At 50.4% G+C, this 15,750-nt stretch overlaps 7 protein-coding genes across 7 annotated transcripts; 4 read left to right on the forward strand and 3 right to left on the reverse strand.

Annotated features, from left to right (window-relative positions):
* Nucleotides 1–105: 105 nt before the first annotated feature.
* Nucleotides 106–1,595, reverse strand: Aud_001222 (putative MFS monocarboxylate transporter; the record flags this gene model as incomplete). Its single annotated transcript, XM_043286722.1, has 2 exons — nucleotides 106–1,426; nucleotides 1,471–1,595. 2 exons carry the CDS (start codon nucleotides 1,593–1,595, stop codon nucleotides 106–108), a joined length of 1,446 nt encoding a protein of 481 aa, XP_043142657.1.
* Nucleotides 1,596–3,713: 2,118 nt separating this feature from the next.
* On the reverse strand, nucleotides 3,714–5,126 carry Aud_001223 (uncharacterized protein; the record flags this gene model as incomplete). Its single annotated transcript, XM_043286723.1, has 1 exon — nucleotides 3,714–5,126. One exon carries the CDS (start codon nucleotides 5,124–5,126, stop codon nucleotides 3,714–3,716), a length of 1,413 nt encoding a protein of 470 aa, XP_043142658.1.
* A 1,334-nt stretch (nucleotides 5,127–6,460) lies between these two features.
* Aud_001224 (class I SAM-dependent methyltransferase) lies at nucleotides 6,461–7,186 on the forward strand (the record flags this gene model as incomplete). Its single annotated transcript, XM_043286724.1, has 1 exon — nucleotides 6,461–7,186. One exon carries the CDS (start codon nucleotides 6,461–6,463, stop codon nucleotides 7,184–7,186), a length of 726 nt encoding a protein of 241 aa, XP_043142659.1.
* A 450-nt stretch (nucleotides 7,187–7,636) lies between these two features.
* On the forward strand, nucleotides 7,637–8,814 carry Aud_001225 (altered inheritance of mitochondria protein 6; the record flags this gene model as incomplete). The annotated part of the gene is made up of 2 exons (XM_043286725.1): nucleotides 7,637–7,645; nucleotides 7,831–8,814. The coding sequence occupies 2 exons, from the start codon at nucleotides 7,637–7,639 to the stop codon at nucleotides 8,812–8,814; spliced, it is 993 nt and encodes a 330-aa protein (XP_043142660.1).
* Nucleotides 8,815–9,660: 846 nt separating this feature from the next.
* Nucleotides 9,661–10,119, forward strand: Aud_001226 (uncharacterized protein; the record flags this gene model as incomplete). Its single annotated transcript, XM_043286726.1, has 1 exon — nucleotides 9,661–10,119. One exon carries the CDS (start codon nucleotides 9,661–9,663, stop codon nucleotides 10,117–10,119), a length of 459 nt encoding a protein of 152 aa, XP_043142661.1.
* Nucleotides 10,120–11,600: 1,481 nt separating this feature from the next.
* On the forward strand, nucleotides 11,601–12,629 carry abfI (putative alpha-L-arabinofuranosidase; the record flags this gene model as incomplete). Its single annotated transcript, XM_043286727.1, has 1 exon — nucleotides 11,601–12,629. One exon carries the CDS (start codon nucleotides 11,601–11,603, stop codon nucleotides 12,627–12,629), a length of 1,029 nt encoding a protein of 342 aa, XP_043142662.1.
* Nucleotides 12,630–13,161: 532 nt separating this feature from the next.
* On the reverse strand, nucleotides 13,162–13,888 carry Aud_001228 (uncharacterized protein; the record flags this gene model as incomplete). The annotated part of the gene is given in 2 exon segments (XM_043286728.1): nucleotides 13,162–13,582; nucleotides 13,602–13,888. 2 exon segments carry the CDS (start codon nucleotides 13,886–13,888, stop codon nucleotides 13,162–13,164), a joined length of 708 nt encoding a protein of 235 aa, XP_043142663.1.
* Between the last annotated feature and the right edge of the window lie 1,862 nt (nucleotides 13,889–15,750).

A 15,750-nucleotide genomic window follows, 5' to 3' on the forward strand; every position in this document is an offset into this window, starting at 1 on the left:
GACTGACAAGGTTTATACGATGCCGAGAGTTCTTGGTCTTTGAAAAGAGGGGAGTCTATCTATTGCCGAAAAGTAAAATATATATACAGACAGAGCGAATATACATCAAATCCTCCATTTGGACCTCCCATTGAAGATTCCATTGATCCCAGCCTGACGATCCATCATACTGAGGGCCGCCTCGATTCGCACCCAGACCACACCTACTGTAGCGCCAACGAGCAAAACACCCACCAAGATGCTCGTGTTAAAGAACAGCTTGCTCATCACTTCCTGGTCGACGTGCGAGCCACCACTCCGGATCAACGCCCCTGCCACCGGCGTCCCAACCAAAGCCGCAAACCCGCGCACCATATACAAAAACCCATTGACACTGGCAAAGTGTTCCACCCCAAACAACTCCACCAGCGTCGCAGGAAACAAACTCACATATGCCCCGGCAAACACACCGTAGAACATCGCAAACGCGACGAACAGGGCCTTCCCACCAGATACCGTAGACGGTAACCACAGTCCCAACGTCGCAATGGCGCTCATCAGCGTCGTGAACAGGAAGACGTTGATCCGCCCCGCACGATCCGCAACATGCCCGATGACCACCTTCCCGATAGCCGACGACGCATTCGAGATGGAGATGAACATCGCCCCCGTCGCGGCGGAGTAGCCCAGCGTGCGCGCATACGTCGACATGAAGTATACGGGCGCGTAGTACGCCGCACCCTGCAGTCCGGCGGAGAGACACTGCGCGATGAACTTCCTAGTGCGCGCGACGCGCCAGTCCACAAGCGTGACTCGGAGCCGCGACGCGGAGGACGTCTGTCGTTCTCGTTCGATCTGGCGCTTGGTGCGCGGGTCCCAGTCTAACACGAGGGAGGCAGCGCCCAGTAGCACCGTTGAGAGACCGCCCGTGAGTCGGAGGGTGTTCCGAAACCCGATCTGGGCGTTCAGAGCGCGCAACGCAGGCGCCCAGGCGACGCCGCCGACGCCGGTGCCCGAGGAGATGATGCCGATGGCCAGGCCGCGGTGGGTGGTGAACCAGCCTGGGGCGACGGTCACGGCGGTGATGTAGGTGAGACATGTGCCGCAGCCAAGTAGGACCCCCTGGGTGAGGACGAAGTGCCACAGGTGCTGGCTAAAAGATGCGAGGACGTTCGCGGTGGCGAAGATGACCGTCCCGACTAGAGTGATCCTACGAGGGGAATAGGATTTGCACCAGCCCGAGGCGAATGGCGCCCCGAGGGACATCATGGAGACGGCCAGCGTCCCGATGAGATCAATCTGGGCTGGAGTGACGCCAGTGAATGGATTGCGACCGGGGAGTTGGGCCATAGATTCGTAGAGTTCTTGATACACTCCGAAGGCGAAGTTGAGGCCACAGCCGGTGAAGATACTCATGAAGGCGGCTATCACCACTAGAGTAGATTTCCTGTATCATTAGACTGGGCTCTAGCTTGCGGCGAGACGACCTACAGATTTGTGGTGGTTTCCTCTTGCAATGGCTCTTCTACTTCCATGGTCGGTGGGTGGGAAGTGCCCATTTCCGGGTCTGCAGTGACCGGGCACTCATTTCGATTATGTTGCCTTGATGAAGCCATGATGGTATCAATGTTGTTAGATGAGAAGAGTGATGGTGAGGTCGTTATGTATTGGTCGGATAACCTCGGATGAATCGGGCATCTACGGCTTGTGTGTGACTCAAGACCATCATCTTGGATGAAGGTCAAACCCTCGGATAAAGATCCGAATAGTAAGACCAAAAAGTACGAAATAGAAAATATGATACTCAGCTTTGCAGCACTCCGATGTTCATATAAGCGTGTCAATTGTGCCGGGGAGAATTGCTCTCGAAGGCACTACTCGGATGTGCTCTTCTAGCTGTAATCACATAGTCACCATGCTGGTAGTGACCATTGCTTGTCTCCCACTCTCGAGTTTCGAAACCGTCATGAAAGGCCCATATCCTGTCCTGCTAGACGCTCCCTCTTCTCCCTTGCCTCGCCTGTCAACTGCCAAGTTAGCCATCTCTTTAGAGTGAAGGTCCTGCTATCACGACATCTCACACAAGCATGCATAATATTCTGTCCTCATGTACCGGCACCAAGTTTCCTCCAGCGCCTCCTCGCCAAGAGCAAGATCACGCATGAACCTCATGAAAGATACAACGATGATGTCTCGCTCAGAGCCAAACCATCCTTCGCCTTCGACGAGACGGGATATCTTAATAACGAACGCCTTTTCTTGAGGATCGAGGCTATCCTCGCTCCCGCGCAGTGTCTCGATTATGCGGAGACAATGAAGATCTGTGAGTTCTTCGCTCTGATTAGTGTAATAGAGGCTGTGGGGGTTGTCTGGGGCGTACCGGACATTGATCGGTCGAGGTTGAGATTGTGAAAAAATGGGAGATGGCCGAAGGTATTTGGTTTCGGTCCTCGAAGTTACTGATATTGTAATTACTATGGCCGGGGGACACAACTCATCAAACAAGATCATAATCCCTCCGAAAGAGCAAGGCTATGGCGAAGAATCACCACTCTCGCCCGTCCAAGATGGCCTCTCAAGGCTCGTCGTGGCTTGGTGAGACCGAAACAAAGTGTCCACAACAACCTATTCAGGCAGGAGTCTCTTTTCTCTTCAGAGAGAGAATCTAACCAATGAGAGCTGCAAGTCTATAATACGACTCCCTAAGCACCGATAACGGCCAATAGTTCAACGATGTGGCTCTGACGAGGGCCACGGTCGAACCCGACACCGTGGTAGATTTTGAGTTGACATGTCGCATCTGTGCTTCCAAGCCTTCCAATGTACGCCAAGAATTGGCGTAGATGTTTTCTTTGTTCGAGAGAGTGACTCATGAAAACTGACAGGGATTTACATTAATGGTATTAGGAGCGGACTGGGTTGTTGACCGTTGTTTCAGTCTAGACATTCTGCAACGGTTATCCAAATCCCGTACGTACGCTGGAGCTATTGAAGGGTTATTGGAAGCGTCACGAGTGGCAGTAGAGGCATATTGATATACCTCTATCGTATATATCGTTGAACTGCGAAGGACTCTAGTGTGTCGTCCAAGGTTGAGAACCATCAATACCTTACTCAAATTTGAGGAACCACATCGCGCATCCATGGTCTATCACCACAGACTGAAGAGAGTACCCTGGCAAAGCTCGCCAGCATATCACCCTCAAACCCATTGGCAGTTGAATGAATCAAATCCCGAGAGAACGGTTGCTTCCACTTGCACAGTTGCGGGTCTACTCCTCCATCCCTGAACGATTGGCTACCGGCTGTCCGGCTTCCAAAGCGCGGGCCACTAACGCACGGCCCGGAACCCGCAGGGCTTAGCGTGCCTTTGTCCCGGTACTCGTCCACCAATCGAGGGATTATTGACATGGTCTGTCCCCGGTTGAGCTGACAGGTTTCGTACAATGGGTTGATATCTCATGGGCAAGGATTGTAGGACTATTGGCATGTATACTCCGTATTGGACTTGTCATCTCCATCAAACAAAGAAACACCCCGGCTTGACTCGCTCGACTGCAGGACTACAATCTCGCTTATGCACCGTTGCCAGGGATATTTACAGAGCTCCACATCTACACAGTAAATCAAGGTTAACATACATGACATTCCCAAGGCAGAGTGATGCGTCAAATTAGGCAGCAAACGTATGGATCACACCATATCTTCTACTCTCTGTAGTCGCAGGGAAGTCACTAATATCGAGCCTTTATGACAATAAGCAACGGCGAGATGACGCGATGCAGAGCCAACCAGTCGGCAGCATATCTTTTCAGAACACCTAACCTGGCAAGCGCAAACGCCAGCTGAACGGGCTTTTCCTTGTTTCGCGCAAAGCATTGGAACAGACCGTTGATCCTCTGCTTTTCCTCGTCGGTGAGCGCCGCGTTGCCCCTCCAATAATCCTGGGGCCTTCGCGAATCAAGCCACCTGATTCCAGGCAGATAATGGTCCCATGAATCACTGGCAAAGAGAGCGCCAAACAATTGGGATGAGAGCGGATACACCCGATCGAGCCAGATCAAGGAACTAGAGATAAGGCCAAGCTCGTGCCTCGCGTGATCGGCAGCCCCAAGGTCGTCCATTGGAGCATTCTCGAGCTTGCTGGCTCCGACCGGCATGGTCAGGATCCGGCCCATTATGAACATCGTAAGACTGGACCGAGCGGGGTGAAACGAGGCCCGGAAAGAATGCCATTCGCTTCCCTCTCGAGTGGACAGGTCGATCTGACTGAGAATATCTCGCAGCGTTCTTGGGTTGTTGAGCCCCAGAATCCCGAGAAGATCTTTCAGGAACTCTACCTCCATAGGATATTCCACCTGGCAATGCCCGAGCGAGGCGGTCCAACTCCACAGAAACGATCCGAGCGAATAGACACTTTCGAACCCCTTGTCGTCGGTGGTAGTCCTAGCTACTTGGGTTTGATACAGTTGATCGAGGAAGCATTCCCCGAGGAAGACCGCACCGCTTAAACCGTCCAGGATGCGGTGGTCGTCTCTGCTCGCCCGGAGCTTTCCCTTGTAGACCACATCGTGTTCCACTTCAGCCCAAACATGCCGCAGCACAGAAACGACCTGGATTTCGACCTTTGTGTTGTGTGTGGGGACGCCCTCCTGGTTGACCGTTCCGTTCTTGAGATGCACTCGATAGTGCTTTGCGCAGTAGCCCGGGAACCATCGATCGTAGCCGCCGTGGATTGCTTCGTCAATGCCCATGCGGTTGATGGTCTTCTTTTCCACGACAATAAATTCGTCATTGAGTATGCGTTTGACCTGCTCCCCGTGCCGAGGATAGTAGAGAGCAATGCGCACGCCAGCCAGGTCAGATATGTCGTTTTTGATCTCGTCTCGGCTTGAGTAGACGTGGCCTCGAAGAAGTTGTCGTGCATATAGCTTTTTGCGTAGACTCGCTGCTTCTTTTGCTCGATGGCTGACTAGACATGGTATATGATTTCGCTCGAGGGCCGCCTCGCAGATTTTTCTAGCAGCCGTTGCGGTGTGGTTGTAAAAGTCCCGGTGTTTCTCGTAGGATGCGACAAAGTCTTCAATGATGGCCGAGGTTGAGGCCGTCCTTGATAAACCGAGATCTTCTCTCGTCTTTTTGTCCATGCTGCGAACAAGGAGATGGTTGCTTCTATGCCAGAAATTGACTTTGACCACTGTCTCGGTACTGGAAGCAGCGGGAACAAAAAAAAGAAGCTGCAACAAGATAGAATCACTGCCGTATTTATTACCCTTCCTTTACTCCCTGAATTGGGCCTCAAAAGGATGAGGAGATGGTTCCAGCTCATGCAGGTCGTATGCTGCGTGACCACTCCTAGGACCAACCGCATTCATAGCAGAGTCAGCTATACAGAGAGACGCATGTTAGTGTTGTCGATCCCTGCACGATATGATAGATTATGCAGACCAGCAGCCTCTGGCAAATCAGAGCTCCGCCTGCCCTTGGGTTAAGATTGGATGGCGTAGTCACTGTACTTTAGCATTACTTATCGTGACAAATGGGAGGACAGTATGATCTTGGTCTATGCTGTTATTTCTGAAGGGATCCTCATTCTGCGCTAGTCCAGCCAGCCTCATCCGACTATTATCACTTGTACATGTAATGAATGAGGAATTGAGGAGACTCCTGCCATTATGAAACGTCCTTGAAGTTCGCCACGTACTCTGACGATTCTCTTGGCGTTGATGTTGGATGTCCGGAAATGGTATTCCTCGGGGGATGCGGAAGCCCTTCACCGTTGCTTTATCTTATCCGCCTGCAACGTCATGGAATTTGCAAATATGCGGTCAACGAGTGTCTTCATCTTGTGTCAGAGGGGATAATTAGAATTTGGTCCATTCACTGACATTCCATCTAAATAGGAGAATTTGCCCTTCTACCTTCCTCCTTTCGTTTTAGTCAGCTGACTCGGAGATATATATCACACAAGCTTTGATCGAAGTTATAATTATAAGCATCTAGTAATCCAGTCCTCTTCTAGTATAAGTGCCATCTCTCTTGACCTTGCTCAATCTGAAAATGGAGATGTGAATAAATGGATACGTTTCATCTGCATGCTTTGTCCTCAGCGTTATTCCTACCTTCTTACTTCAATAACTACAGCACCCCCACCACCTGGTCAATATATACTGAAGCAACTCCTATCTCTGCTATGACATATAGATAAAGGCTCGGAAATTTTCCTCCTTTATTTGAAAGTGTTTTATGGGTTTCTTGATATTGGCTGGTTTTCTTGCTGCCTGAAATACGAGTTGATGGTCTTATGATACTCTAAGGAAGTTCCCCTCCAAGACTGTCCCGACCATCAACCATAATATAAAGTCTACGCAAAGAATAAAGGGAGAGAGATGAGTAGATAAATTCGCACCTCTTGACGATAACTCTCCCCCAGGTTTCCTCACATCTGCTGTTAGATATACCTTCACACTACACAGGCGAAATGTCGCAGTCAATCTACTCGTCCTTAATCCCAGAGAACCACATCGCGCGACTGTCCACAGAACTCAAAGCACAGGACATTCCCTCAAATCCATCCTACGGCATCGACTCCCCTCTTGGCCTCATCGCCTCCAACGTCCTATCCCCGCTCTACCTCTACGCAACAATCAAAGGCAAATTCCAAGTGTGGGATGACCTCCTCGCCAGCCTCCCCGGGGAAACTTTCAGGTCACCCACCCTCGATCTCGGCTGCGGCCGAGGGATGGTCCTGCTGAAGATCGCACAAATCAAAATACTACTCGACTCTTCAGAGTCGCCCGTCCCCCCTGCATACGGCATCGACCTATTCGTCAAAGGCGATCAGAGCGGGAACTCGCCGGTGGCAACTTACAAGAACGCCGCTGCGCTGGGGGTTTGCGAACAGACGGTTCTGCACACAGGGAGTTTTGCGGAGTTGCCGTTTTCCGATGGGGCGTTTTCGCTGGTGACGGGCAGTCTGTCGATTCATAATGCAGATAAAGCGACCAGGAAGAAAGCGATAGGGGAGGCGGCGAGGGTGTTGATGTCGGGGGGATACTTGGTTGTGGTTGATATGGCGGGGTATGTCGGTGAGTATCTAAATACAGTCAAGGAGATGGGCTGGACAGATATCTCGAGTGAGTTTGGGGGCATGAGAATTATGTATGGAGCGTGGCCCTGTCAGATATTGAGGGCCAGAAAGCCGTAATCTCCACCTTCATCTACATACAGATGGACATAAAATTAGGCATCTGGATTTCTTGGGCATTGCTCTGCGGTGATTGGTCATAGCAGAATGGAATCATTCTGTCAGTCGGTGATTGGTTCAATGTCGTCCACTGCCCGAGCTTATTGCGATCAAGCAATCAATGGTACTCTTGGCTGCCGCGTCAGCCAACTTGAAGGATAAATCGGAATGATTGTCGCGCGCTAGAGGAATATCCCTCAAAGCTCCCATTTTTCTTAGTTGATCACACTTAGCACATATTTTCAGTATGATGGGATCTCTATCAACTGCCGATGATAGCGAGGCGGGAAGCTCCTCTTGCCAGGATACCTTCGCCTTATTGGAGATGAGTCCTGGTGACCTTGCAGGCCGAAAAACATTGCCACATGACGTCTCGGACCATCTACATAGCAGCTACAAGCGCAGACGAAGATGCCAGTGGTTATTGCAGCTTGTAAATAAGTGGAAATGTTCTCATGTCGAGTGTAACGCACGTCCACTATCTCGACGGGCAATCATCTGCAGAGGTGTCAAGAGACCTTTGTGGGCATTGATTTGGATATTGTAAGTCCGCACACACTACATCCTCATTAGATACTGACTTGCTGTTTAGAGGATTCTTAAAGGTGCTCTCACTGGTGTGGACCGGTCTAGTCCACCTTTTTCCCGACGACCTCGATACCCGTCTAGGCGCCTGGGTCTTCCCCGGCGGACAACCGTCTATATTCTCTCACTGGGCCACTCACGGGGTCACTCCCGTGCAATGCCACTCACACAATGACTACTGGCGGCCAGTCCCGCTCTTATCAGCCATGAAAGCCGGCTGCATCGGCGTCGAGGCGGACGTCTGGCTCTCCGGAGAAGATCTCCTCGTCGGCCACAACCGTTTCACATTACACCACGCCGCCACACTACGTAGTCTATACCTTGATCCGCTGCTGGATCTTCTTGAGCAGCATAACACCCGCTCCAGTCGGCTGCAGCCCGACAGAAATCAGGATCTGGCAGGTGTGTTTGCTCACGACCCATCCCAGCCACTCGTTCTTCTCATCGATTTCAAAATGGACGGCAACGATACATGGCCCTACCTGGTTGAGCAACTCGCACCGCTTCGTGAGGCAGGATACCTTACGCATTTCGATGGAGCGGAGATGGTCCAGCGCCCTGTGACAATTGTCATCTCGGGCTATGCCCCCTTCCATCTTATTACTGCGAATAGTACCTACCGTGACATATTCCTCGACGCTCCCTTGGATAAACTAGATCAAAGCGTTCCGGAATCTAACACAGGGGAACCTTTATCAGCTGCAGGTGCCGGCTATAACTATACAAACAGCTACTACGCCTCCGTCGACTTTCGCAAGACGATTGGATCGCTATCCCGGAACCGCTTCTCGCAGGACCAGCTTTCTCGCGTCCGCGAACAAGTCGCAGCGGCTCATGATCGCGGCCTCAAGGTCAGGTACTGGGGGACCCCGACGTGGCCGCGGGGCCTGCGGAATCATGTCTGGCATGTTTTGGTTCGCGAGGGGGTGGATTATATCAATGTGGACGATTTGGCTGAGGGGACGATGCAGGATTGGAGGAAACATCGGAGTTGGTGGTTTTGATTTGCTTTGCTTGAGCAATGGAATGGAGTTTGCCTTGTGTGTTCTTTCGCGAATCGAGGAGGTCAGGTATCATCCTTGTCAAAAACCTAGAATAAAAGCTTCAGTGGTAGCGGAAGGCTCAATAAATTTGATTTACTGTCAAGCTCTTGTTCGCCGGCTTTGCTCGGTAAGTATTGGAAATTTGAAATGAGTAGATATCGACTCGAGATCGCTTTTGATGTTGGTACGGCATTTCTTCCGGTTATGTCTTCAGTTGAGACACATTGTCAAAGAATTATTGGTTGGGGATAGATTGCGAAACATTTTCTCATGCAGTGTCATCTATGTTTTTGAGAGTTACTATAAACATGAATGAATAATACTTAAGTCTGTGCATGTAGTAATGATCATAAAGCATGTCGTTGCTTTGTGTCCGGCATCCTTTGTCTTAAGATCAGCGGCTCCAACTTGGACGACAAGCGATATGAGACAGCATGTTCTTATATAATCCCTTTGTAGTGGCCTCTAAGACAATGATTATAGATTGCAGATCACAGGCCTTTCTTTCCATTCAGTCTCTTTTCGACATACATGTCGCAAAGGAGCACTGTCAGTTCTTTCACAGTGTCTCTCGCCCTAGATTAGGCTGTCTTGACGTTTTTCAAGACAATGCAATTATCTGTCCAGATACTGCTTCGAAGATGTCTTACTCTTGTATATAAATTCAGTCCGATATCCTGCCCAAGTCTCTTCCCATCCAAACTAATCCTCTGAACTACTGCTTCTCTCATCAACTTTCAATACCAAACTTCGAACTCTACATTCCACACATTCAGCCATTAAAGAAAGGTACGCATCCTCAGCAAAATGTCTCCTCTCTATCCCGCTCAATCCGCCGAGCAAACAGCTCAGACCACCGAGAATGGCAACACCAAAGCCACCAACACCCACCAATGGACTCACATCCTCTTCGATATCAAAACCTCCCCGAAGAAACTGACCCCAATCCTGCTCGAGTCACTGCACCACAAGCTCCACCACAGCGACGTCAAGGTCTACCCATGCTTCGACGTCCTCCGAGACGCCGGTGCCGTCAAGCGCGGCAATGTGGTCTTTGCCTTGTCCACTGCGGGCTTGAATTCCGACCAGGTCATCATGGCTGTGCGGATGAAAGTCCAGCATTTGATCATGGACTGGGATAAGGGCGAGCTGAGTGGTGAGGGACTGTGTTTGGTTACGGACGATAAAATGGTGAGTCGTGGATGGAGTTTCCTGGGCTATAAGGCTTGGAAGGAGCAGAGCAAGCGCCGCTGGCTGTCTGTATAGATGGTTCGGCTAGGGGATATTGACGGAGGAAGGAGACTGGAATGGACGCAATGTGAGTGCTTTTCAGTTCTTAGTTCATTTCCCTTTTATTCAATTTCTTTGGACTATCTGCTTTTCGATGGTTTTCGGTGGTGCAGTTGCAAGCCGGTGACCTTGTTTAGTGGAACAGATCCGAGTTCGAATGCATCATTTTCGAGTTGAATTCCCTCAAGCATATTTGTACCGAATGTAAGGGATTAATAGATCCATTCCTTGGCTCTTTCGTAAACAAAAGCCCGTAGCAAGTGTCACGTTATGATGCTGTCAAGAGAATCAGCGGTATCAAAAGAGTTTGGGTTCTTTATTGCGCAGAATGAAGTATAGCAGGGGGTGAAGAGTGTAGTGGGAAGAACGCATACACTCTACGCGTCTCGCGGTTATAGATGGTATTCAGGGAAGCCCTCTTTGCAAGCTAACTGCAGAGTCGAATCAACCTGCTTAATTCAAGTACTGCGTTCACAGAATCCAGAAACACATTGTGGCCACAAACATTAACTCAAAGAACCCAAGCCTTGGAATGTGTAAACCGCGTTCCTCGGGTGCAAATGGGAGTTCCTTAATCTATCCTTGATACAAAGGCTTTCAGCTAGCAATAGTTGATACAGACAGCGAAGGTTGAGTACACAAAGGATTCCTTCCCCGTTCTCTCACAAAGTCAGCTAGTCACTTGGCCAGGCCATAGTACACCTCTTCGGAGGAAAGAGGTGAGTCGTAGCTTTCCCCTTCTACAACGGCCCTGTAATTTTAGGCTCTATCTACACTTATCCTGCTCAGTACTGGTTATGGGTACTTAGGCATGAGGACCGGCTACTGTTGTCTACGGTAGTCCGCTGATGGCCCGACATCATTTCAGCCAAGACAGGATGCCAGAAAGTTGGAGACGAGATAATCGCTAGCCCTCCAATCTGAATAATACCTCAAAATCTCCAGCCCGCTGACTACACTTTCATCACGGAGCTGTCTGCGCCTAGACTCATCCCCTGTCTCCCCACACCTAAGACATCCTGAGACCGACCCTGTCACAGATTCAGCCTGAATCCCGCCGGTGGGGCTCAGGGTCCAGAGAAGGTGCCAAGATGGTCAAATCTCCGCATCGATGCCGGTTGGGGTAATGGGAATGTTAATCCGCGACAAAAACAGGGGTCAAATAGATGAACGACGGCAGATGGAAAGTTAAGAGTGCCGTGTTGTAGTCCCTTGATCTCCTGTTTTGTCGCGGATTTGAAGGCACACAACCCCTTCTCGGTAATATTCCGTACATCCTTGTCGTTTGGCATTATTTAAAGTCATATTAGCGGGAAGTATAATCTTCGTCAGGCGATGTAGTGTTTCATCGTGTGTTTAACCGGAGTTTGTGGACCGTTTGTTGGGTTGTTGACGGGAGGAACATCTCAAGACATGAGGCCGAGGGGAGTATATAAAGAGCCATCGCGGCCTGCAGAATGGGCATACAGAAAGCACAACCCTTCGACACGATGAAGATACTCCTCCTTCTTCTCATCTCCACCCTCGCGGCGGCAGCCCTGCCCAGCAGCTTCAAATGGAGCTCCAGCGGCGCTCTGGTCGGCCCCAAGAATGATGGGCGCAACATCGCAGGTATCAAAGATCCCTCCATTGTCGAAGTGGACGGGACATACCACGTCTTCGCCAGCACGGCCACAAAGGCCGGCTACAACCTCGTCTACTTCAGCTTCAAGGACTTCAACCAGGCCAACCAGGCCACTTTCCACTACCTCGACCAGACCCCGATTGGGTCGGGCTATCGCGCCGCGCCGCAGGTCTTCTTCTTCAAGCCTCATAATCTCTGGTACCTGGTCTACCAGAACGGCAACGCTGCTTACTCGACAAATAAGAATATCGCCAACCCAGCGGGCTGGAGCGCACCGAAGAATTTCTTCAGTGGCATGCCCAGCATCATCGCCCAGAATAAGGGCAATGGCAACTGGGTCGATATGTGGACTATCTGCGATTCAAGCAACTGCTACCTGTTTTCCTCTGATGACAACGGCCACCTGTACCGCTCGCAGACCTCGTTGGCCAACTTCCCCAACGGCATGGGCAATACAGTGATTGCCCTGTCCGACTCCAACAAGAACGCCCTGTTCGAGGCGTCGAACGTCTACAACGTCGGCAACGGGCAGTATCTTCTTCTCGTTGAAGCCATTGGCAGCGATGGACAGCGGTACTTCCGCTCCTGGACCTCGAACAGTCTGGCAGGAACGTGGAAGGGCCTGGCTAACACCGAGTCGAATCCCTTTGCGCGCGCGAACAATGTTGCCTTTAGCGGAACGCCTTGGACAAAGAGTATCAGTCACGGGGAGATGATCCGCACGCAGACCGATCAGACTATGACTATCAGTCCTTGCAAGCTGCGGTATCTGTATCAGGGATTGAGCCCGTCGGCAAGTGGGGATTACAACTCGCTTCCTTGGAAGCTTGGTCTCCTCACGCAGACCAACTCTAATTGTTGAGCTTCGAGGCAATTGTCTGGACTGATTCTCTGATAACGGACTTTGAGTGTGGTGGTCGCTAAGTTAGCCAATCAGGACTACTGGATTGTAATAGCTTACTTGATGGCAATACAAAGAATAGAGGGTTGCTTAAGTTCCTCGCTCTTCCAATAAGTTTATAGCTCTTTGTCTGACTAGCATCTTCCAACACAGAGTAAAGGTGCCAACGACGAATTTCGTTCTGGTAGACTCCGAATTAACCTTTGACCGAAAGCCTCAATGCTCTAGTGACATGTCAACTAGTTGCTAGAATAGAGACGTCCTTGAGGCCGATGGCCTCCAGGGACATCTCGGTTACCCCCATGGCCAATGCACCAATATGAGGAACCGTGGTCGCTGGCGGCTACAAGCCCTGTTGCATGAAGATGCTGCGGAGGTATCGTCTTCGTGTCAACGACATTTGTAGAACGAACGAGATCGGAGCGAATCAGTTGAAGCCGATCGAGATCTTCGAAGTCGGTGATAGAAATCGGCCAGGACAAAATGATGATGATCATTCGGTGAGCATTTGGTTAACCAAGCTCCCTTGAAGAAGCAGCTGTGGGTGTCTGTCGCGGACGAATTTGTAGACCCGTTCGAATGTACTGCGTGATACGCATGGGCCCACCACATTCCACTCCCCACTGCTCCTGGAATCATATGCGTAGAAGTCAATATCAAAATGCGTGTCGTGGCCTGTCACAAGATCCAGGAGACTCTGTTGGTATTGGCTGTTGACTTCGAACAATTCGAGATCCCAGGGGGCACAGAACTCAACCCGAAGCCGTCTCAGATTAATAAAGTCCTTCAGCCTCGAGACCTGTATCCACTCGGGACACAGCCCGTGCACCTGGCTGATTTCTATCATCCGGACGCTGGTTGAGAATCTTAGCATCGCGGTGAACGCGGCGATAAAATCCTTGAAAGCGTCATCGCTGTCATCGAAATCACAACCCTCCCACCGAAACTTCTAAGGGGTTACGACGGCGGCGCTTGGCCGAAGGGGACCCAGAGGAAGAAACGAGAAGCCTTTTTGTTGCACCCTTGACCTTGTCGATGGTAAAGGAGGGAGGACGACGAGATGTTTCTGCATCCGAAACAAAAGGGTCATTGGCGACAGACGAAGCTTTCTCGAAGCGCCGGCGCGCGCCCGACGCTGGAGTTGAAGCTCTCTTAGAATCTCGAGTACGACCAGAACAAGTCTGGCGTTTAGTCTCCGTCGGGGGCGGAGAAGAGGCCATCGATAACCTCGTCTTTGGCCAGAGGCCCAGGGCCGGGACCAACCGTAGAAAGGGAGAAGATCTCCTCAACTTGGTTCTAGTGACTTTTATCTAACTGGCCGATTCTTGGGACGCCCGAGGCCCCTTTCGGCTCGCAGGTCCTTTATTTTATCACGAAGACGTTCAACCCTCTGAGAATTCGCTCCGCTAGCTTTAAGAGTCCCCAGTCCGGTCTCTATCATTGTGTGACATTGTGGAAGAAAAACAGATGCCTTTCGTTTGGTCAGCAGAGCATCCGGCAGACACCTTCCACGAACTGCGCACACAATGCAGGCGTGGTTCTTCTATAACAACTTATGTTAGTCTACTCTGACGCATAACATTTGTGAATAAGTATAAGGTTGCTCACATTCGCAAGCTACGTCGATTTGGAGAAGGATATGTAGAAACAGTATACTTACCTCTTGTCGGAGATAAGCTTGCTAGTAGGATGTACGCAACATGGCATAAGCATGTTGGTAGACAATGGCCACAATATTCCCCAGCGAGAAGGGGAGCGTCAAATAAAATAAACCATAGAACATGCGAGGATCACGTAGTGGAATAACCAGAAAAGGAAGCCAAAGGGCATGTGAGAATAACGGCAACATAGCTCATCATCAGGTTCCTTTGATGAATGAAGGTATCGTTGTCCTATGGACCCACGGAACCCTGCAATTGAATATTAGCACACTAGGTAACACTAAACCACAAAGCAAAGGGCATACTAGTTCCTACTCCTATGTCAAGGAGTCTGTCCTCTGTCTGATTGAGTAGTCCCTGGTATACCCATCGCACTTGGCATTAATACACCAAAGACCTTGATTTAGGCAGTCGAAAGCCTCGTCGGCCCTCGTTTTAAGGGAACGAGTGAGGGGCCAATCTCTGATTGGCGTCGTTGCAAGGGTTTGATCTTCATCAGAGGGCCCTTTCAAGTACCAATCATCAAGCAATCGCAAGAGGTTGCGGAAAACAGGCACGTACAAGGTGTCAGCGTCAAATTTAGGTGGGTCTTGACATCCAGAAGGAGGCGGGTGGCTGGCAAACCCCATGGATACAGCGATGGGTCATTATCTTTGCTGATTGGTAGCATTGGGGTTCGTGTTCAAACAGGAGAAAGAAGATAGACAGGAGACTGGCGATCCAATCTGCAACCATTTATCAAGATTTAGAAGACAGCGATAATCAAGACACAAATCAGGATTCGTTGTCAGTCATTGATGTCGCAAACCACTGCGGCGGGCTTCAAGCAAGGGTTTCCAGGCACACTGAAACCGAGGAATTAATTTTTATCGCAATGGGAACTTGGACTGCGTCAATTTTGAGAGACTGAACCTCCTCCTGGGTGTGTTACCGTCAGCATCCCCGGCATTCAAGTAGTCCTGTCTTTGGGATACGGCGACGTCCCTCTGTCTAGGTCCTCCGAAGGGCATATCGTCTTTCTCCCAAGTGTGCTTCTTACAAGCATAACACGTTCGGTAGCTCCAGTTATCAGACTTTCTGGAGCATACTCGGTGACTTGGCATTGTTTCCATCAATTTCTGCGAAAGCGGATCTTTCAGAGGAACCGAGAAAATCGCCAGTTGATCCGAGACCACTGTAATAGGCATGAGTTAGTGACTGTTCTTGTTCTTCCCATGACACCGTCAATATAGTCAGTAACAGAACTGCGTCATTCTGGGGGACCTCACCCAGACAGAAACAAACTAAGAAACCATTTCCACTGACAGTAACTTCTGATTTAATTCCCGGATCTGGACGCGGTTTTCCTTGTCCTCAGGACCTGATGCCAGAATCGCCTCGTGGAGCTGTTTTTGCCTTTTGGTTTGTCTGATGATTGACAG

The sequence above is a fragment of the Aspergillus udagawae genome (genome assembly GCF_001078395.1).
Source record: "Aspergillus udagawae IFM 46973 DNA, scaffold_1, whole genome shotgun sequence".
Classification (NCBI taxonomy): Eukaryota; Fungi; Ascomycota; class Eurotiomycetes; order Eurotiales; family Aspergillaceae; genus Aspergillus; species Aspergillus udagawae.